Genomic DNA, 23,866 nt, shown 5'->3' on the forward strand with positions numbered 1-23,866 from the left:
ACCAAAGGCAGTAACCATTTCTGTCTTTAAAGCGATCCAGAGAGCCTTTCTGGCTGACTCGTCTTGCTGGATTTCGCACCTGGACAATGTGCTGAACATCCTCCTGCGGCAGGCCTTGTTCCCCCACCCGCCGTTGTTCCTCTCCTTTGTGTTCAAGCTGAGCCTTTAACTGCATAACCTAAGAGGAAAGAGAGAGTTAGTCGGAAATACTTAGAACAGTTTTGTTTACAGGTGCTGCCATTAAGTGGTGGTCTGGGTAAGCTGTACATCCAGCGGGTTTGAATCTGATTGTTTGATCGAGGGCAGTGCAGCCAGCTATCCTGCCTGACTGTTGTTTGAACAACGTTATAATCCACACACCAAATTGTTGTGTATTATTGGAACTGATATTAACAACTGAATTTTTCCTGGTGAAAAAATATTGAATGGAAATATGAGAAATCTGTTGACAAATAATTATATTGTAATTTCTATCCTAGAAATTTATTGAGGATTTACAGATGGTAATGTAACTGAAAATGAAGTATAACAGTATTTACAAATGCTTATTAAAATTCCATACAGATGAATAAACAGTTGTGAAATGCTGCTTCAGAAGATGATATACATACAGAAGCATACTTTGTGGTGTTACATATTTTCATCCTACAGTTTGGGGGGGGAATTGCATCATGTTTCAAGGCATTCTGTAAAATGTGTAGGTAAGCAAAAGTCTTGTAAATGCCTGAGATACTAAGAAAATCAGAATTTTATTTAGTCTTTCAAATTTCACTTTTTATTTCTTGATTTTAACTTTTTTAATTAAAACCAAAAAGGTAATATATGGCAACAGTTAATTTCAGCTTAAAATTAATTTTCTACGTGCACAGAATTCAAATAGGATGTCCAGAGCTTTCTCCGTTCTGTCTTAATATGAAGAGTGAAACAATGGCTTTGATGACAGAAAAGTCACCACAGGCTCCTAAGTGTCCATAATAAGGAGATAACTATTAGGGAATGTTTTGTTTCCTTCCACTTTTAAAAACAAGAGTTATGTGGGATTTCTCTCACTCATCAAAACCCCACAACCTTTCATGTTATCTCTACAGCAAAGTTGACTCTCCTCTCCTAAGATGGTTCAGCAGAAAGCTTTTAACTTGAATTAGTGTTCTTTTATTTTAGGTGTAACAACGAAAATGAATGGTGCCAGATCCATGAAAATATTATTCGCAAGTCCAGCACCAAATACACAGCACCCAGCTCAAACTATGGTAAATATTTATTTGTACATTTTTGTCATAATAACAGCTGAAGATTTCCTTTAGGAAACTGCTAATTATTTATAGCAGAGAAATTCAGTGAAATGTGAGATTATGCATAGCTGAATTTCTCTACTTGTAGTGATTTAAAAGTTTAGCTAAAATTCATTCACGTTCAGTTTACAGGTGAAAATCTGTATGGCGTCTGCCAATTTAACCAGGAATTTTTAAAAAAAACACCTGCTATCTTTCCTTCCCAGATACGGCTGACAATAGTATTAATTCAGCATGCTAAATTTCTTTCATCGTTATATCTGCAGTGTTATTTTACCTCAAGAGAGGTCAGCAGTGGAGACAGCTAGTGGCCTGCTGTAGTACTGGCTTACTCTGCGAGTCTTCATTTATTGGCTGTTATAGTTACTGAGTATATCTATGCTTGTGGAAGCTGCTAGCCCACGGGAGGATACAAAATAAGCAGCAGTCAGCATTGGCAGAACTCCTTTTTTGTGACACTGGCCTAAGTTACTGTGACCAGACTTGGCTGCACAGGAAATGAAGACTTTAAATTTTATTCATCAGAATTCCCCTGAGTAAAACTGTCTTCCTTTTCATCCTGTATTCCCTTGAAAATTCCAGGTGCAACACGTATCTAAGGCTTGCTCTCCTGAGGAGAGCATCCTTGTCAACAGAAGCAAAGGCAGAGGTTAAATTTGTCTAACATATCTGTCTGATTGTTCAGAAAATTCTGACTGTCCAGAAAATAAGCAATGTTTTCGTACTTGCAGATTAATTATGAACAAGACTCTGTGATAGTTTCAGTATCAGATGTTTCATTACATAGTTGAGGAGAATAACTGTCTTGGCAGAGTTTTTGCCACCTTTCAAATCTATTTTTATTTTCCTAGTTCATGACAGTTAAATATGGAAAGTAAATCTTGTCCTATCTTGTTACCTCATGTAATGATTTCTGTAGTTTGCTAATTCAATGATATCATTACTCTTCCATGCCAAATGAACCAGCCGATAGGATACAGTGCTGCTTCGTTACAGCTAGTTTTGCATTCATTACCAAGTGCACGATTCATCGGCATACTGATGTCCGAATACTGATATTGTCTTAATTTCACTTGTTTGCATATTGAGATATTGTAGTGGAGTACGCAGTTCACACTCCCATAGAAGATATTAAGCACAACAATAAGCAAATAAAACAGTTTTCAGGTTTGGAAATTTATTATATGCAAAGCTGGTCTCCTTCCCTGCTGTTCCTCCTGTTACAGTTAAGGTCATCCGCCCCTTTTTGTTAAAACATTTTCCTGAATTGTTTATAACTTTGAACACTTGGACTGTTTGCCTTTATTTCCAATGGCAGGCGTCTACCTAAAACTCTTTTTTTCAAGCATGAGCTTTTTTGAAGAGCAGAAAGAAAGGGAAACAGATAGCTTTTTACCCTTGCCTTTGGCTTTTTGAAGTAATTATTTCAAACATTTCATTAAGATCTAGTGCATCTCTGGAATAGGAGGTTGAAACTTGGCAGAGGTATTGTCCTGGTGGGAGGGGCAGTATTGCAGGCTGACACGATTTCAGCGTAAGTAATACAGTTTGGGCCTCTCAGAACCTGCTCTTTCAGTGAGAAAACGCTCAAATCACAAGTGTGACTTTTCCCTGAAGAAAAGCTCTGTGGTTCTCTCTCCCCACCTTCCCAGCTCTTGTGTCCTGGGAAATTAGTCCTTCAGATCTGCTGCAAGGAATAGAACAAAACTGGAAGGATAGGCTGGGTAGAAAAGGACTGGAGAGCAGATTTACAAAACCTCTTGGGGAGAGCAAGAAGCTAGGCAGAAGTTTTTTGGGGTGAATATGTGGGAGGGTGTCACATAAGTAATATATGTAATACCATGCTGGAAAATTACATATTCTGTTACCTCTAGTGGCTGATTTTTTTAGATAGTAGATTAATTCTGGTGCTATTTGTTAAGTACTGGGGGTGTTGGGTGTGGGGAGGTTGGAACTTCCAAATTTGCTCCAGTCCTTTGTGCTAGAATTTTTTGAATTTATTTTCATTTGTTTGTTTTTAATAGCAAAAGAGGATATAAAATGAACAAGTTTTTCTGTAAGTGGCAAAAATAGTCAAGACTGATTTCTAATGAACTTGTCTCCTGTGTTCTGTTAAACCTTCTGTAGCACATGCACACACAGATGTACACTCATACATGGTATTCAAAGGGTTTGAATTTTTTCCGTGGTTATAAAGCCTCTGTTTTCCCTGCAGTGCTTTCCAGCACTCTTCTGCCTACTTAGCTGGACAGTTGCAAGTGCATGTTTTGGCAGCTTTTGGGTATATACATGCTGATTGTCCAGCTGGCTGCTTGGCCTCCCTTTTCCTTCGTTTTAAGGCTTTATGCTCTTTTTTTATCCCAACTCCCAGTATTCATAAAACTTATACAATCTTCATCTTATCTAGATATCTATTTATTTGCCAAATTTGGCTGAAGCCAAACAACAGGCTTGAAAACTATTTCAAGGGAAGAGAGCAGAAAGTGGGTGAGAGGTACATGATATTACTGGTTTCATTCCCTTAGTAACTTGTCTAAGAAAATGCCGACTAAATATTGTTCGCAAAGCCCATATATTAACTTAGGAAATCGTAGAACTTTAGATGGCTCATGCAAGAATATGTATACCAGGCAGTGTTTGTTTTCATATGTGTTGTTCCAGTGAGTGAACAGAGAGGATAGAAAGAACTATTGACTAACTATCATTCACTGAATGAGATAAAGATTGTGGAAAATTACTATGTGAAAGTAATTCACATTGATATGCGAAGCTGGTAATGTATGCTCAGCAGATGAGACTAAGCTTGCATGGTTGAGCTTAATCCTGGCATTTTCTGGTATCATAATGCTTGACTTTGTAACTTTACCCCAATACATTAGCCTCATTTTACGGGTGTAGTATGCTATAAATTAAAAGCAACTAGAGAAAGCAGTTAGACTGAGATTAACCGTGTAATTATTCCTAGTCAAGCTATTCAGTTGATGGGCTGAACAAAGGGTCGCATTGAAAGAGCTAGTTGCTGAAGTCGGTTTGACCAGTTGGTGCTCTTGAAACACGTAGAGGTACTGAAGGGAATTTCATTAAAATCAACATTCCTGTATGAAATAGTTAAAGTAACAAGTGGAACAGATACGCTTTGAGATTTATTTTTTTTTTTATGGTATTAAGCAGGATTAAAGACACTTTAGAGATGTTCTGCGGCATTGTGTGATGTGGTAGTTCAGATAGAGGTGGCATTGCTCATACATGTGTTGTAACCTGCTGGATGTGAGGAACAGAAATAATGCTAAGTACTTCACTGTAACTTGTCACATCTCTGTGAAATTAAGTATTCTGATTTTAAAATCATTGTATTGTAATATAATGTTATGCTCTTAACGGATCCCTTAAAGCAGTTTTGTTTCTTCCATTTCAGTTTTAAATTACTCCAAGGGAGAACAGAACTCTGTATTTATATATTTGTATTAAATTAGCTGTGGAGCAAAGTATTATTTTACCTGCATGCCTTGTATATACAGACATCTAATTCTGAGGTCTGAAAAAATGAACATCTTTCGGTTTTTTTCCAGGACTTATAATATCTCTTCAGCTTCTTCGTGGCGACATGGAGCAGATTCGAAGGGAAAACCCCATGATCTTTAACAGAGGTGTTTCTGTTACCAGGAAGCTGGGTTTTCCTGATGTTATAATGCCAGGTAAACGTAACAGCTCTAATCTTAAAATATTGATCATGTTTTTCCTCATGGTCTCCTAGACAAGCACCACTGGGATGAGTGCTTTACTTGAAGAAGATTAATAATAGAAGAGTTGCCTTATTTATCAGTAAATGCCAGTTCCAGATTCAGGGAGGCATGCTAAAACATTTTAATCAACAAACATTATAATAATAGAAGGTGTTAAATTCACATGTATAGAAGGTGAACTGGAAAGCTTACTTTGATATTCCCCCCACATCCCCCGCCAATTAGATATCTCTCAGGTATGCTAAGCATAGAGATGTTTCTTTTAAAATGCATGAAGGTTCTTCTTCCCAATAATCCAAAGCCTGGAAAAAGAGTTTCCACTTTGCCACCTTGATTTTTGGAGTTAGTATGATCCTTTTGTAATGGTTGACAATACACGAGGCTGCAGATGTGGTCTGATTTTCCAGCTGGCCTTACAGAGCACCTAGCCTGTGCAACAGCTGTCTTGGCTGAAGCATTGCTGTACTTTGTTTGCTCCTTACGTGTGGAGCAGCACCTTGAGATGCTTCTTGTTTTGGCACAAGCTGAGGTAGCCCCAGCATAGCCAAGAGTTCATTTAGGGAGGAAACTGGAACCTAGCCAGTCATGCAATCAATAGATATAAAACCTGGCATAATGCTGTCTTGATTTTTACATTGTAGTAAGAAATGGGCTTACTAATTATATTGCATGTATAGCATTTGAAATACTACCTCATTGCTATGCATGATAACCAAGACCAAGGATGACTTTGCAGACATGGGAAATTTTATGAAAGCATAATGGGAAAAGTATCAGATTTTATTACTCGAAAGACTGCAGTGACACATCAGTATCAAAAGTAGTTGTTGTAGCCTCATTATGGAGGCTCTTCAGAAAGCACAATAAAAATAGGGAGTAGGTGGGAAGAATTTCTAGAAACTAAAGTAAAAGGATTTAGAACAATGTGTTTTATTTACTAACGAACTTGAAAGTAATAGAGCAGCAGAGGATGTGGGCTATAAAGCCAATTATAAATTTTAGTTTTTAGTGACTTTATAGCAGTTCCAGTCTTAACCCAAAGCAATCAGATAGAGAAAAGATTAAATATTGCATGTTGATATGCAGATACAGCTGCTGCAAGGTGATCTGCTGTAATTGAGATCACAGCTGGATGTGTCAGCTAGAATGGCTAGATCACAGCTAGAAAAGTCAACATCAAAAATAACATTTACATACCGGTATAAGTGAATTGATTCTCCTGCAAGAATTGCTTTATCCTCCATTTCTATGTGTAGAGCTGTCCTTTGGGCGCTTCAGAACGCTGCATTTTAGCAAGCTTGAGGAATAGCTTTATGGCCTCAGTGTTCCCCTTAATTGTTTTTTCATTTTCTGGGCCCTAGCCTCTTTCTGCAGGCTGACACAGTGGGCTGTCTTCCCTGTACTTCTGCTGTTGGGCAATGCTTTTGTCCAGGGCTTGAACAAGCAGGTTAGCAGTTTTCATGCAAAAAGTGCTTCTACCTTAAACTTTAAAAATTCTCTATTCTTTACAGCTAATTTAAATTTCCAAACTTTCTTTCTCTCTTAATTAAGAAGTCTAGTGAAAATACTGCCTCGGTGCGAAAGATGTCCACCAAATCTTAAGTATATTATTATGATCTTTATGATATTCAGCCTAGAGACCTTGGACATTTAAGTAAATTAAAACCAGATTCCACAGCGTATGTTTGCAGCACTCCCATTGTAAGGCTCGCTATACAGGTATGGCAGTGATGTTCCCAGCTTGGGTCAGCCCATCAGTTTTAAAATGGTATTCTTCAAAAGCCCACAGTTGCTTGCTAATGTCATGTTTGTGAGAACCACAATTCTTGTTGTAGAAAACACAGGGATTTTAAGATGATAATCTATTTGGAATTGGGCTCATACATATATAGATCTGCTCAAAATACTGATTGATACAAACAAATGTGTGAAAGGACCACCATTCTGCTATTAAATGCTTACTGCCCCTCTCTAGAGGTGCTGGACACCCAGAACTTCTCCTTGATTCAAAGGGGGCTACAAGAGGTCTGCATATATAGAGTTTAGACGCAAAGCTTTAGGCATTTGTATTTGGAAAAGAAATGGCCTACATTTGTGGAGAAAGGCAGTTTGTAAATGTCTTTAAACACCAAGTAAGAAAAGAAAGGCAGCCACGGAAGTGTGAATAGACTTTCACTGTAATGATAAATTAGGACATTGCCAGAGTGGAGATGAGATATGAAGAGAGAGGTAGCCATTAATGGTGCTCTAAACAAAAATTTTGATTATTCTGGGTATTCTCCAGGATAATGAAATCTCTGGAAAAATTAGGAGATTAAAATATAATGTAACTTCACTGATGCAGCGAACAGTGTTCATTCTACTTAGTTATCAATTTTTTTGGAAATAAAAATATGTTTGACATTATTCAAGTGACAGCAGATATTTGCCTGTTGTTTGCTTTTAAAACAATAGCTCAAACTGGGGTTTGAGTTTACCTGATGTCCAGGATAGAATGTTTGGGCAGAGTAAGTTATCTTTCAGGTGGATTAGCCAAGCTACATGAACAAGGAATGCCTATCAATTTACTTTGTGCTTATGTTGTTACAGCCAGAATCAAACATTCTTTCTTAGCTTTACTAGTATTGTCTAAAGTTAGAAAATATTTCATTTCAGGGGGGAAACAACCAAAAAACCAACAAGAAAACCCCCAACCAAACAAAAAACCAACCCTGTCATGCACATTAGCAGTTCTCGACCATGTCTGCTGCTTTAATTGTCTTTGTCAAACTACCTTTTCCTTGCTTTGCTTCAGAACTGTTTCTTTCTCATTAAAGACAGGGTTTCCTCTTTCAGAAAAGAGCACAGGAAGTTCATGGCTTGTATTTTGCAAGTGGATGCAGATTTTTCAAGGCAGTGTGATTTAAAAATGTTTTTATGAATAAATTAATAAAGGCTATGTCGCCTAGTAGCGTTAAAATATGCAGTGATCATTCTGCTGAACCAAGAAATCTATTTTTAAAAAGTAAATAGCTCTAGCACTTCAAATGAATCTTCTTGGTCCTAGGTTTTAACGTTTTCATTTTCTTTTTTAATAGGAAATCCTTTCACATGTACACATCTTAACTGTTAAAATACCGTAGCTGTGACTTATCACACAGTGTTCCTATCCCATTTTGTTTTCTGAACAGTAGCATTAGTTCCTGTATCAAGCCCTCTTTTTCCCTCACTCAGATATGAGCAACGTAAGTGGTAGCTGGTCATCATTAAGAAAGAAAGTGCAACCGGTCTTTATGTGCTTATATCTTGCATGCTTATGCAGAACAAGATTAATACCCTACAGGATAACCATGCCTCTCTTCATTTCTAAAGATAAAATGTTCTTTGTTTCATACTGTGTTGTGATCTGAGAAGAGCATTATGAAGACTTTAATTATCTTTTTTGTCCGAATCAGAAGGGATTCAGTCAAACCAGCCTCATGAAGAGGTGTGGTGGGGTTTTGTTCATTTGTGGGTTTTTTTTTCTTTTCTAAATTGCTACTGGGTTTAAGACCGTCCATCTGATCCTGACAATTTTACCTTTCCCCAGAGATAAAAGCAATGAGGCATGTGCTGCTTGCCTTTTGGATTGCAACTTTATTTGTATACAGAACTTGCTGATCAGAAATCTATTGCATAGGCATGGCGTTTGTCAGTTCCCCAAAGGACATCCCTTCCCTTCCCCATGTGCTGATAAGTATTCTGTCTTTTACTTTGATCCTCTGATGAAAAGTGCATGCTTCATCTTCTACTTGTGAGTGATGTTTCTTTCTCTTTTTTTCTCTCTCCCTGTCTTAATTTCCTGGCTTCTCTCCCTTTCCCTTTATTCTCTCCTCTTTCTTTCTGATGCAGAGATGAAGATAGTTGGGTGTAAGTTTCTGCTTTTCTGTGTAATGTCTGCTTATTGCTTGCTTTTTCCCATTTTCATGTCTTTCATGGAATGTTGGGGATTGGTAAAGACAGCAAATCATGACATCATAGGGAAACTTTGGTAACAAAGAAGCGTAGATTTTGTTTTATCAGTCTCTCTTCATACCACAGTGTTTCAGACAAATTTAGTAGCCGTGACAGATGAATCGGTAGCAAAGGTGAGAAACGTCTGAGTATCTGTTCTGTCAGTGAGCACAAAGTCATGGCAAAAACACATTAAGAAACGGACATGGCCAAATCCATCAGCTGTTCTCAGAATGTTCATGGCAAGAGAGTCAACGAGCCTAGAAGACATAATTATGTAACAATTATCCCCAAAAAGCATTTACAAGGAGACTAAAAAATAGTTTTGTCATAAATAAACTTGCAGAAATGGAAAGTTGGAGGAGGTAAGGAAAAAAAATATTAAAAATCAACTTCCTACTACTGAAAGGAAACTGTTTCAGGGAAATCATTGAATTTAAAAAGAGCATTGTATAAATTCTTTTCTGTACACAGAAGCCGAACAATGGATAGCAAATAATCTAGTAAGTATTTTGTTCCCTTCAAACAATTGAGTGTTCTGCTCACTGAAAGCTAGAGGAACACACAGAGTTAAACTTGCATAACGTTCTCTTTATAGAAACAAAAAAAGTTAATTTAATTTGCCATACAGGCAGTAGATAAAAGCTCTGTTTCCCCTTGCTGCTGTAATATTACTTGCAATAATGTTAACAGTTGCATACTGTAACTATTTCAAGAATATAGGCCTTAAAAAAATTAGTGACTGACTGGTGAAAGGGCAGGGAAATAAAGTGCTGAAATGGATCTAATGCGATTCCCAGAGACTGTCTGACCATACCAGGCTGCTTAATTTTAACAGGCAAGTAGTCATACAGCGGGCAATACAGCAGTTTTACACCAGTGTCAAAGGTGACTTCGCTGTTAGAGCAAGGGAGAATCATGCCGTGTGAGGCCTGGCACTCTTCGTCTTTTGAGGTGTAATTGAGAACACGTCCGTAACGGTCAGCCAGAAAGAAGGCCAGAGGGCGTTTGAGACCCTTCCCATACAGTGCACTTTGTCAGTTTTTCCCCTTAGTCTGTTTGTTTTGAAAAAATAACGTGATGATCACAAAGCTGATGGCGGGCATCGTTCTGTTAGCCTCGTCTGTGTTGAAATTACTGCACTTCAGAAGTAGTTGCATGTTCTTCATTTGGAGAAAGTTGGAACTTAAAGTAAGGGTGTAGTGTGCTGTTTGAGATCAGAATCCAATTACTGGCACCCTGCCCTTGTGCAGTGGCCTCCAAAGCTACGGCAGAGGAGAGCTGTCCATCAAGGGAATGTCTGGTTTAATATGATACTCTTGGCCAGAAAGAAGAGTAAAGAGCTAGAACAAACGGAGCCAAAGCACATTACACCACCACCCATGAATATACGTATTCTACATTTTATAGCTTGTTTCAAAGATTTTACTTACTTGCTGGACTGAGTCTCTTAGAGTCAAACTCTTAGTGGTTTAAACTGCTGTAACTTCATTTAAGTCAGTGGGGTGATGCTGATTTACTCTAGTTGTGAGGATGTTCATTTATATATAGGACATCAATGTATGGTTTTGTTTTTTCTTCATAAGCCATTGTGGAAGATACTCTGAGTCCTTCAGTTCCTCAATTGTTCCTCAATGTTCTCAAAGTTCAAATCAAATCAATCAAAAGTTTCTCAATGTCCTTCTTGCCCATTCACGCTCTGGAGGTTATTGGCACTCTTCTGTAAAATGCGAGTATTTTCAAAAAGATGCTAAACCCAGTGGTGGTAGAGTCAAGTAGACAGCATATCACAGTGTTGGGCCCTAACTAAATAGGACCATCTCAACAATTTAACAAATATAGACATAAATACTAATTTTTATATATAGATTGGTTTTGTACCCTTGGCTGCTTAAATTGTAAAAGATTAAACTTTCAGTTTAAAAAATCCAATGAAGATTCTCTGGATAAATACAGTTATTTTACTAAGTTACTTGAAACTAGACCTGCACATCCTATATGTTGTGAGCTGCCACTTTTCCCCAGCTTACAGGGGTATGTTACGTGTCCTTTACAGGTTCACAAAGTCAGAGAACATTGACCAGTTAGAAAACAAATTTGCTAGAATCAAGATGTCAGAGATTTGTTTGCCTCTTTCTCCTGTACGAACTTATGTGAATTATGTACCCTTTTTTTGACACAGTATTCACCTGTATAAAACAGGGGCCATTCCTGTCCTCAGCGTACGAAATCTTTTAGGATCCCTGAATAAAAAATATCAGATTAAAAGAAGATGGTTTCTGTAAATTGTTACTACATTCCAGTTCAAGTAACTGGTTATTCTTCTAGTGGAAAACCTACAAATCTTATCAGGATAAATCTCCTGCTTATTCTAATAGATACGAGACAATTATTGGCCATTGTACTACTTAATGTTATTAAGTCTTGAAAATGATAAATAAGTATTTGGAAATCTTCCCGTACATTTCTTTATATTGTAAATGCAAAATCGATAAACGGCTCATGCAGCCTTTTCCACCACTCCTGTTTTTCCCCCATTACCGTTGAAATAGTTTCAGGTGATGTGAGAGAGGATTTCATTTCAACATAAGCAACCCCCCCAAAGCTATAATTTATGATTTATAATTTAAACAATTGTACATTTGACATAAGGCTTTGTAAATAGGTTAAAACAAACAAACAAAACAAAACCCCCATAACGGTGAAGGAAGAGCTGCATAACACATCAGAAAATAATTCTTTTTTTATTATTGTGAAAAATACTGTATTTCAAGACATTTCATAAAGAATTAGTAACTGCATATGTCAGAACTGCATGTATTTTATTCTAAAAAGCAGTTTACATTTGGTTTTAAATTGAAAACAATTGTAGAGAGATGGGCTTTAAAACAAATACCATTCTGAAAACTCTCATTAGGTTTTCAGTTCATCCTTGACAGCCATCTAACACAAAGAGACCCAGCTTAAAATGTCATCTGCAGGTTTTAGTCTATAAATACTTTGGCCCACTAGCCTTCTAGCACTTTTTTATTCCTGTACTAATGACAGGAGGCCACAGCTAACCCAGTTTTATGATCTGCACTGCTCTAGTTGTGAAGATGTGAGGCCTAAGTGATCCAAGCTGGTGTACCACACTGTTTTTCTCTCAGAATGCAAGAGTTACTGTCACCTCAGAGCCGATACTGTTCATACAGTAGTTTGCCACGCAGAGGGCATGAATTGTCTGGTTTGTTAGACAAGTTCTTTATTTATCTTTTTCTTTTTACAATGGAATTAAATGTGGGAAAAGCTCTATCTGCCAAGATTTTTATCTTGATATGTAGCTGTCATTCTGTGCTAGAGCTGACAAGGATCACTTCTTGATCGTACTGATCACGCTTTTTGTTTAGTCACATGCAAGCTGCACTGCGCTGTCTGTTCGTGCACTTGTGTGGCATTGTGCAGAGTGTTTTCTCTAGCCTTGCAATTTGCACACACAAAATAAAATTTTTAATAAACTGCTCGGTGTTCAAGCATTTGCTCTAGTTTCTGTGCAGCCCATTAGTGCACCTGAGCTCAAACCCCTCAAAAAAAAGTAGCAACTGGAGAAAAAAAAAGGCTTGTGAGGACTCAGTAAGCGATGTGGCTAACTAGTATGTTGGGGAAAGGAGATACTTCTTTGTAGTAAGGTTATTTTCACTGAAATAAACGTGTTTGAGTTTGTAGTTTTACCTCCAGATTTTCAAGAAACTGATGGGCTCCATACCTGACAGTTAAATGCTTTTTGTCTTTGCTAGATACACTTGTTTTCCTATTTTTACTATATGTAATGACCTTTTCTATTTTTTTAAGATTTAATAGACAATATTTTTACAAGAGGAGGTGCACCATTATACTTCACTAAAATACTTTTTCCCTTCTTTTTTCTTCATTTTGATGCAAATCCACTGTTTTTTAGATTCTTCTACCCCCCCCACCCCAAAGGCTTTTTTTTTAATTAGTGCAGTAATATCCCTCCTGTTAAGCTTAATGGAAGATAAGATGCTATATATAACCAAATGCTGCCTTTAATTTAGGCTAGAAAATGATTTGCAATCTGACATTGGACTTTGTGTAGCCAGACTGTCTTCCAGAAAAGAGGTCATAAATAGAAAGCTCCAAAATGCTAATTATAGTGAGTACAATTAATTTCTATTAAGAGTTATAGCATACAAATTGAAACTTTTTTCCTCATTGTGCAAACTGCTAAGGAAAAAGGATGGAGTCTGTTAAGCAGGAGAATTTTCAAAACAAAAGTCCCTACTTAAATTAGCTTTTGTGAAGAGTTTTGTATTTCCTTGATATTCCTGTAGTCAACATATAGGTAACTTAGCTTGGTTGTGAACAGCAAGAAAAATGCACAGACAATTCTCTCTGTTGTGGACTGTGGAGTGTTGCATTTGATGACTGTTCTTTGATGAGAAAAAACAGATCAAATATTTGAGGTCTTTTGCTGTCATCTTTTTCCCGTTAATGAAGCATAGCATTTTCAGACCTCTAACTGTGAGGCGTTTCAAGCAGTCAGCTCTGTGTGAATCCACCGTGAGCGTCAGGCTGATGGAAAAAGGAGGACATTTTGCATACAGATTCCCATTCATAGAGGGTCCCTAGCAGAAAGCACTGAATGTCAGCTACAGAGCTGTATTTTCCATGCTTAAAAAGTTGTACTTACCTCCAGAAATAAAAATGAAAGTAAAGACAGGACTGAAAGCTTCTATTGTTTGTCCCTACAGTAGATTAAGGAACAAATTCTGTGGGGTTATAGACTTCAAGAAGAATCTGAAGTGCTGCTTTGACAGACACAAAAGGATGTCCCTCACTGCCTGAAAGCAAATGCTGCCTATTTCATTGTGCTTCTGATTAATAAACAGATTTAACTGCATCAGCTTCTCCAAGTGGAAGAAATCAGACATTCAAGGAGCCTCTGCTTTGCTGGATAACCATTCCATTACATCATTATTTAGTCTCTTGAGGCTGCTTAACAAAATACTTGCCTCGAAAGGGTTTAATTCGTTATTTTAATGTTTTGTATTTTTATATATTGCCATTTAGTATGTTTGCATTTCTGGCAAGTCAATAAAAAGAAGTGGTAAGTGTGAACCATCATGACATGGTGACAGTAACTAAATCTTACAGAAAAATAGGTGCTACCTGCTATCCTTTGGTGCGTGCTTTAGAATTCATTAGTTTTGAAAGCAGAGCTTCCCAAATCAGATTCTTTAAAAAAAAAAAAAAAAAAAAAAGTGAGCTAGAATCTGTGAAATTCAGGATAACAAGATGCTGAGATAGATGCTAGCATTTCTATGTCTGAATATAGTCATTTGCTCTGAAAGCTCTTGAAAATGAGGTAGTGAGAAATTGGCAAGTATCCATACTGCCCGCTTTCCTATATCCATGCATATGGATACCAGAGGCTAGCCAGAAATCTAGGAAAAAAAAAAAAAAAATTCCTTCTTAATCCATCTGAACTGAATTACAACCAGGTTTCCAAAAAGGCTACTTTTATTTTGTTGTTATGATAAAAAGAAATTATGAAAATGTAGAAAATACTTGAAGAGCTGACTGAACATCATTTTCTGCTGATCATCACAAAAATACTTATTTTTCTTAAAATATATTGGAAATAGGAAGTCTGATGTTAATGATGTTTTGTCAGGCTTAGCCTGATACTTCCAAATCAGCTAACTAGACACAGTAGTAGCAGGTTTTTTTCCCTTCCCCGCTTATAGAATAAAAGCAAGTATTGATTCTGAGTTCACATTTAATAAAGGCATTACTAACAACGGTCTGATTTTATGCACTGATATTAAAATGTTCATCTTTATTAACAATTAACTTGCTGCTTGGAATGATTTGGGCATCAGCCATAGTCTTGCAGAACACAGAAAACGATTTGCAGAATCAAAATATGTTGCGCCCAGGCACCGAGTCTTCCATGTTGAATTTAAGCGTGTGACTCCACTCTTTAACTGTAGGTGATATACGCAATGACTTATACCTGACATTAGAAAAGGGAGACTTTGAAAGAGGTGGGAAGAGCGTGCAGAAGAACATTGAGGTGACCATGTATGTGCTCTATGCGGATGGAGAAATCTTGAAGGTAAGTGCTTATGTCCTCTGAGCTTCAGGTGCCACCTGCTTGCTCCACGGACGTGTTCTCTTGGTTTGTTGTCTCTGATGCACGGGGAGTGCTAAACTAAAACTAGCTCTTACCTTCCTCCCCCCAAGTTTTTAAACTGTATATTACAATGAGGGAAGTGGTCCATTATAAATTTGAAAGAATTTGGAGCGCTTCCCCTACATGGGGATAGGGGACTTGGAGAAAATATTCATAAACTGAAAAGCTTATGTAATTTCAAAATGTGATGTCTGTAGCTATAGTAAAAAGAAAATTTAGAGTAACAGTAGTCCGAAAGAACTGAAGAGTATATGACAAATATCTAAAATTAAATAATGTGTGTCGTACAACATGATGAAATGTGATTACAAGAGAGACTTTTAAATCTGAGTTGTTGGGAGTTATGGTACTGAATGTAGTTTTGGAAAATAAATTTGAGTAGCCTTATTTCCAAGATCTTGGCTTCCACCCTGGGATGGCTCCATTCCAGCTGTGGATGGTGATGTTTAATGTTTTTCTTTCTTCCTCTGTTCTTGCTTTTAGTATTATTGAAGAGAAGGTAGATAAGTCAGCTTTGTGTGGGGTGGGAGGGTGTGAGGATAGAGAAGTAAAAGGAAAGTATTTCGACATAAACATCTATCAAAAATGGAGAAATGGCTGCATTAAAATGTATTAATCATAACTTCCCCCTACCGTTTTTTTGCCTCCACTGCAATAAAATGGCCTTTGTAGCTGTTACCGTAGAAGAGTCTAAACACCAAAGTGCCTGTGTACCAAACTCATTGCCACAGTCTGTTTTTTAATTGAAAGGAGAACTTTTCCTTTATTACTACCATTGCTTGTGATTTCATTAACAGTAAAGTGTATCTCTTGTAAGGAACTGGTTTGTGCTCATCGCTGTTGCAGGAAGATCACAATCCTTTTCTGTTTAATTGCAGTAGGCATACCTCTCAAATTGAGTGACAAATTTTTAATCACTTTATTTCACAGCAGTCTGCCAAAGACCAGTATAGGTCTTTACCCTCCAAACTGCAGTATCAGCATCTTCAAATGCTAAGGTACATAATGGTAGCTAATTATACTGTAACTGTGGCTAATGATTAAGTATAAAAGCCATATAATTTCTAGACATTATCAGTCTTAACTACTACTGTGGTTTTGGTTGGAATGGTCTTTCGCAGATCCTAAGTTATCTTTTTCTTACCCTTGCCTGTTCTTACTGCTGTAACAGTACTTCAGGGCTTTACGTGGGATAGTGGAACAGACGTGGTACAAACAAACAAAGAATAGTAAAAGGTGGTCAATCCAATCAGAAAAAATTCAGGTGATTTGTCATAAAGGAGAGACTTTACATAGAAAGGATCTTTTGTGGTTTTTAAATTTAAACCACATATTTAAAAGCAAATCTTCATACCAGTTTTTATGTTACTGCTCCTCTGTATTGTTGCAGTCAAAGCAATGAAGATACTTCATTTATGTCAGGGAGATCTTTGGTTCATGACATCTCATGATGCCTAAGATCCACTGTATTTCCTATTAAGTGTATATGGCTGCTCTAAGTCTATAGAAATGCCCTGAAAATTATAAGCATTCAGTTCCTTAAACTGCAGATTTCCAGTTTGTCTCAACTTTCAGAATGCAGATTTTGGTTGTAAAATGCAGGCAAAGTTTGTGCTCAAAATATCGCCATGCGTCAGGTGAAAAGCCCTGAGAACCAAGAGCTCCATCAGATCTAACCATCCCACCTGGGCAATGGGGTTTGGGAAGTCTAGGCATCCATTGGTCTAAAACTTAACACAGGTCTGTTAGTCTGGGTTATTGTAGTATGCCACTATAAATGGATGCTGGTTTACCTTTTATATTAAGAATTTAGTTTTAAACCCTAGATGGCTTATTTTTCACTGCAACCATCTGGTTTACGTAATCTTCAGTATGGACACCTAGAGCAGCGTGTGACGACCCGCCATTTTCTATTAGGAGGGAGCTGGTTTCACCCAAAGACAGAATGTAATTTCCTTCCTAGATGAAGCAGCTGTAAAGAGGCTGCTAGATCAGGACTTTCATTTCAGTCATTCAGCATAATCTAAAAGAAAATACTGAAGACTGCAACGAGAGGAGTCTTAAGAATAAGGTGTGTGTTGGGTAGGGCTTGGTGCAGTACTGATGAAGGGAATTGCTTTGTTTGGGTTCCCTGTCCCCCGAATGATCGCTTGCATGACCCGAGGTTGCTTTCACAGTCTATTTGTTGCTATTTTCTTTCTTCTATTTCATTCATCAATTATGACATTAATTTAATAATTTTCAGTAGGTGATATAGTAGCGAAGCTAATAAAAAACTCCAAGCTTACACAGCATGGGCAGAACACGGGAAGTTCAGTCATTGACCCCAAAGCACTACTGTTCTTGGTTCAAATATCCTTTACTGTTCCTGACCTATGGCCTTCCCAAAGCAGAGACTGCCAAATGAGAAAGTGTGTGCTGAGTTATACGGTACAGTGCAGAAATTGCCACAAAATTTTCATCTGATATTAGAATAAAGTCTCTAAACTTTTCCTGACCAGCAGCACAATCCAAATCTGAATTATGCCTTTGTGAAGACTTTAGCAGAACCATACGCAGTGTTAATGAGAATATTCTGTCTGTCTCAAGTCCTTATTGCTGTTGAGTATATCTTGGTCCAGAAATAGTCCTATTGAAAGCAGTGAAATTATTCCCAGAATACAGTGCTGTTCAAAATGAAAATGAGTATTTCCTTTTCAAAATAGTCTTACTCAATTTTTAGTATCTTTCAATATAGTCTGAAAAATAAAAAACCTTGACACATTTCTCACTTACTCTTTTTATGCCGGTAGCAGGAATATCTTATTAATCACAAGGCATACCTTAAACGATAAGATTATTACCTGATACTTTTTCTAGTTTAGCTTCCCTTACTTGCCTGTGCCCTCTAATTCACCTACATATTTGGGTCTCTTGGTAACTAGGTGTACGGAGACTAGTTTCATGTTTATATTTTGCAGATCACCATTCAGGATTAAAGATTAAACAATTCTCCCTCCTCAGACTATAGATTGTAGTATGAATGCATAGAAACTAAGTTAACAACCAGAAGAAAAGACTCTTCACCTATTCATGTATTTAAAGTTGATAGCATGAAACAGGATTCAAAGACTGACCATTTTTTGGGGGGCAACAGAAAAAAGCTCACATGAAAATCTGAATTTTTACTGTACCTTATAGAAGAAATACAAATACTATTTTACTTTCTCCTAAGAACCTAACGCAGAATGAGGTTTTGGAATTGCTGTGTTGAAGCCCAACGAGTTACACTTATCAAAAAATATAACTGGGATATTGCAGGCACTCTGGTTTTTAGTACTGCCACCACTACTGTCACTTCAACCCGTTAATATCTGCAACAGTTAATTCTCATTGCTGTATTAAAAAAATCACCTTCATGCCAGGATTGTGGCACATACCATGTGGTTACTAAGACTTACTTGAGAGGACTGAGTTTTGTAAGTATATGCTACAGTCACTCAGTTTGGATTAGAGCCTTTGCAATGAATCTCTGTCCAGGGAGGCTGTTCTTGACTTGAATCCCAAAATTCCAGAGAACCTTTCTTTCTTTTTGGGCTCCTTCACAAATTCTTAATTTTCTCGAAGCCAGAAGAATATTACCACAGGCTGTACTAACAGGGTCTGGTTAATGAGATATACTTGACTTGACAGTCCCTTGATTACAGATGAAAAAATCAAATCAACACTGTCGGTATTTTCTTGGGATAGAATTTAGAGATGCCTTGGGGAAATGACCGGTAGTTCTTCCTGTCATGATACTATTCCATGTGGCGTGTTTTTATGTCAGAATTTAAATTGCATGTGTCATTCTGGGTCTGCTTAGCTTCTGTTTCTTCCTGGATTCATTATCCTTAGAGATGCTAGAAGTGAAGAATCTCTAAGCTGTCTTTTCTGCATGGTTTTATAAGATGTATCTTTTGGATCACTTTGTAAGTGCTAGATCTAGAACATGGGTTAGTGCTTATATAAAAAAATGTGCTTCCTGCTCCATGTCTTCATTACAGAGGACTTTTTACTGTCCTTATTTCAGGACTTCAGTATTTTTCCTAACTTCCTTCACTCACGTTCTTACTAAGGATTTCTGTATTTCCTAAATAATATCAATTCATGTTTTTCTTCATCTGTATTTTGAGAATACATAGATTGGTCAAGATCTCTGAGCTTTTTATATCTAAAAGCAGAAATTTAGTTCCCATTATATTTTTAGGTGATGACTATTCAACAGAAATTCTTTGCTTACCACTAATGAAGTAACTCAGAATTTTCTGGGATACTCAGTGAGGCTGGACGGTTGTAGTTTCAAAAGACCAACGCTTTTAAGAGCTTCAGAAGTTCAGGTATCACTTCTGAACTGAGATACTGAAGCAGAAATCTGATTAAATTATATTTTCAGAAAAGGCTAATATTACAAGTGATGGTCCTATTAGGTCCTTTTTTTTTTTTTTTGGACTCATATTTATATATTTGGACTTACATGTTTATTGTATCTATTCTATGCTTGGTAGAAAACTTAGCTTAAGTAATAACTTAACTTAAACAGTAACTTAAATAATAACTTATGATACTGGAATTCATCCAGTATCATAGGTCTCCTAGCTCATCCTTTGACCCAAAACACAGTTTAAAAATCTCTTCAAAAATTTCAGATTTCATTGTGTCTGAGTTTCTGCTTCTGACTCTTCCTTTATGTCTACAGAAAGATGTGAATTATATAAAGGTTATCACCGCGTAATAAAATGACTCATCTGTAGTGATGTGATGTCTTTTAATCTTAAATTGTTTTCTTTTGTTCCAGGACTGCATCAGCCTGGGCTCAGGAGAGCCAAGCAGGAGTGCATACCACTCTTTTGTCCTTTACCACAATAACAGCCCTCGATGGGGGGAAATCATCAAGCTGCCCATCCCTATAGACAGGTTCCGTGGGTCTCACCTCCGGTTTGAGTTCAGACACTGCTCTAGTGAGTGCAAAATATAACCAAGAGAAATGTAAAAAAGCTGAGGTCTTTCCATTGTCAAATTATATTTGGATGAGGCTGGTACTGGGTGGAAAGCAGGAAAGGGGTGCCAACCGAAAATCCAGTGAAGGTGCACTGCTAATTAACCGGTTGCTACATTTATTAAAGAGCACATTAAAAACATCATGAACAATCAGTGCAGGGCAAAACATTTTGTAGATGTTCTCCCCTGCTGATCGTTTGCTGTATTTTCCTGTAGAATGTTTTCTTTACAGCATGTATATTTTATATTTTACTATGTTCGGCATGTTTGTGTTTGTTTTGAGGCTTGTCGATCACTTGCATAGAATTAGACATAGTATATTATATGCTGTTTCTTATGTAGCCTGCATGCTTTTTGTTAGGCATGCAGAGAAATTAATTAATAACTTTGTGGTATATATGGACAGACAGAATATGTACAAATATGATTCCTTATTTCTATCTCTTGCTACAGCAAAAGACAAGGGAGAAAAGAAGCTCTTTGGTTTTGCATTCACTCCATTGATGAGAGATGATGGCACTACCTTGTCGGACGATATCCACGAGCTTTATGTTTATAAGGTACCAATTCTTCTCTGCAGACTTTTCACCTACTCATCTCTACTTCAGTTTAAATAAGTAATGGTCATTACATTATCTTTTTTCCCCCCTCATTAGAAGTATGTGAGGAACAGATTAATAGTTTCAAAATTTTATAAATTCAAAATCACATGACTAGGTACGGATACAGCCTCCTTTTCTAGGTACGGCTTACCTTTTCCCTTCATAATGATGATTTATCTTCTGTTAATCCTGTCTGTTTTGAATTCAAACATAGTAGAGTTTATGAGCATTCAGCAGTTTTACCAGCCTACGGCATTACTCTGTACCTTTGTATTATGAAATTATGCTGTACTTCAAATGCATCATGTTACAATGCTACAGCTTGGCAGCCCTGTAGCGAGGGGTTTGGGGGGAGTCGTTGGGGTTTTTTTCTTCCTGCTGATTTACCTTGGTTTATTTCTTCAGTATGATTTTCAGACAGCAGCACTAAGTTATACAGTTGGAAGATGGTGGTAAGTTCTAAAGAGTCAGTGGTTAGGAGACCACACTTTCTAGATCTGGGTCTGTTTTGTGTGTGTACGGGCCCCGAAAGTGGTAAGCACAGCTTTTTCTTAGAAGTGTTTTTGTGCACCCCAAAGATCAATAAAAGTGCTGTTAGGCAGTTGCTGTCAGCGGGTGAGTATGTGGAATGAGATAGACTAGGTACAATTCCGTTTCTTGTCCTGTGCCTGCAGTGTGACGAGAACAGCACATTTAACAACCACGCGCTGTACCTGGGGCTGCCTTGCTGCAAAGAGGACTACAATGGCTGCCCCAACATCCCTTCCAGCCTCATCTTCCAGCGCAGCACCAAAGAGACCTTTTCAGTCTCCACACAGCTTTCTTCTACCAAACTGACCCAGAATGGTAAGTAGCCAATCCTTCAAAATGGCCCAAAGCAACAGGGATTATGAAAGAGAGAGATAAGATGGGTATGCTTGTGCTCTGTTTATTTTACTAAAATATGCCTTTGTTCTAATTTCATTATATGTATGCTTTTTTCTTTACTAACACCATTGAAATGAGCAGAAACTTTTTTTGAGGAAATAAGGATATTGACAGATGGCAGAGAAATTACAGACATTACTGTAAGTGCAAGAGAAGGGTAGTATGTTAAAGTTAATTTTCATGAAGTGATTGAAGAACAAAAAATTCAATGTTAGCATTTCTACACAATCCAAAGTTTCTTTTGTTTGGCTTTTACAGAGTTACTAAGTAAATAAAAATTTGTTATGGCAACGTCCCTGAAGCATGGGAAGACAGAAGTGGATTGCCCCCAGTGCAGTGTCAAGTCACACAGGGAAAAATGCAGTCTTTACTCTTTTTAAAATACTTCACCATTCCTCCATTCATTTCTTTGTTAGCAGTATTGGACTTGCTCCGTATTTTCCTTCTTCTTTTCCCTTTTTTTTTTTTCCCCCAAGAAGCGTGAACTGCAACAAGAGCAGAAGTGTAACATGTAATGAATCTCTGGTGGGTCTGGGGTTGCCATTCTTCCCTCTGTGTGTGGATTCTAGCTCTTTCTCTCACTGTTCTGCAGTGGATCTGCTTGCCCTACTGAAATGGAAAGCTTACCCAGATCGCGTGATGGATATTCTAGGAAGACTGAGACATGTCAGTGGCGAGGAAATTGTTAAGGTACCACATAAAATAACAGTCTTTGGATGTATCTGTGATAGCAACCGAGTTCAGACCTGCAGTGCACTTCTGAGTGTTCCCTCTTATTGTCCTTTTTGATTCATGCTGTGAATTCTCAGAATGTACAAACTGGGATTTTATTTTTGCATGAAACTGAACACCCACGTGTGCTGCGAGTATCAGGTCCTCAGCACCAATTGTTCCACTCTGCAGGCCCACTCCTGTTGAGCCACACTGCTTGCTGATGTAGACATAGCCACTGGTAGTGGTGGTCTGTGCAGACTTATCTGTTCCAATATATTTTCTAAAGGACATTCTCTGAAATTGCGTAAGTGTGGTTGGTCATTTCTAGAGTGAAGAAAACAGAGCTGACTCAGAAAACTTGGCCTTTTCAAACAGCTAGTAGAGTTGATCTATATTTCTGTCGTGCAAATATGTTCCAAACGTCTGTGTGGAGAAAGAAGTGTGAAACCTTGAAAGTTAAGTTTTGCTCAATGGCCAGTGAACCATCCTGCAAACCCATTTTCCTGTCCCAGCACTGTGAAGCGGAGCTGTTGCCTAGAGCAGCAATTGCTCTCTAGCGTGTCTAACCTATCAGTAATCTACCGCCTATCTGATAATTTCATCACGTTTTGTAACCGCTGTTGCCCTACAGGCCAATCCTTTGTGTGACCTGAACTTTCTTAGGTCCAAGGAACTTCAACAGGTGTTTGAATACTTGTGGTCTCAGCAAAAGAAAAGTGCATTCCAGATACCCCTCTGATAATTTCAGGTGTGCTGAGAACTCTCCCTAGAATTTATTTCTATAAATCTAGAAGTAAAAGGAGATAATCTGTAACGGCAAACAACCAAAGAGAAATCCCATCACTTAATCAGTAGTTTATAATTAAAGCCACTTCACTGTAACTCATTTGAATGTTGCCACATCTTGAATGTTAATCTTCATGATAACTTCGTAACAGTAACAGAAGAGGACAATACCCCATTTATATTGGAATTCTTCAAGAATGTCATGTTTTGTACACTTTGTTTGCAGGGCAGTACAAGTATCGGTTTTTTATAGAGAAAAGCATAAAAAGATATGGATTAAATTATTCCAAGGGGAGAAGTAATTGACTCCCTCCCTAATTCAGCTGCTATTTGGCATTGGGATATGAAGAACAGAATGCAGTAATTCAGAAAAGAAATCTTATCCTTTCAGAGACTTCATAAATTGTTATATTTTATTTCTTGTTTTCCACGTCAGAAATTTAATTAGAATAGATTAAAAAATCATGAGAGAATGTGCAGTTGACTTCATCTTCAGCACTCTTCTTCACAGTCATCCTTTCTGAGGACTGTGCTTTCAGGAAAGAAAATCACTGAATTGTCAGCATTCAGTAAGCTGCAGTGTTATGGATGAACGAAACAATTGGCAATACGTAA

The 23,866-nt window shown here is 37.5% G+C and overlaps 1 protein-coding gene across 1 annotated transcript in view; it reads left to right on the forward strand.

The window, feature by feature from the left end:
- Positions 1–23,866, forward strand: part of DOCK3 (dedicator of cytokinesis 3) — a 206,776-nt gene that overhangs the window by 117,777 nt on the left and 65,133 nt on the right. Inside the window, 7 exon segments of the mRNA XM_050904891.1 lie at positions 1,162–1,250; positions 4,862–4,987; positions 15,001–15,125; positions 20,020–20,182; positions 20,676–20,782; positions 21,499–21,670; positions 22,344–22,441. Of these exon segments, the coding sequence (XP_050760848.1) occupies positions 1,162–1,250; positions 4,862–4,987; positions 15,001–15,125; positions 20,020–20,182; positions 20,676–20,782; positions 21,499–21,670; positions 22,344–22,441 (880 nt within the window).

This window comes from Gymnogyps californianus, chromosome 13, assembly GCF_018139145.2.
Source record: "Gymnogyps californianus isolate 813 chromosome 13, ASM1813914v2, whole genome shotgun sequence".
Classification (NCBI taxonomy): Eukaryota; Metazoa; Chordata; class Aves; order Accipitriformes; family Cathartidae; genus Gymnogyps; species Gymnogyps californianus.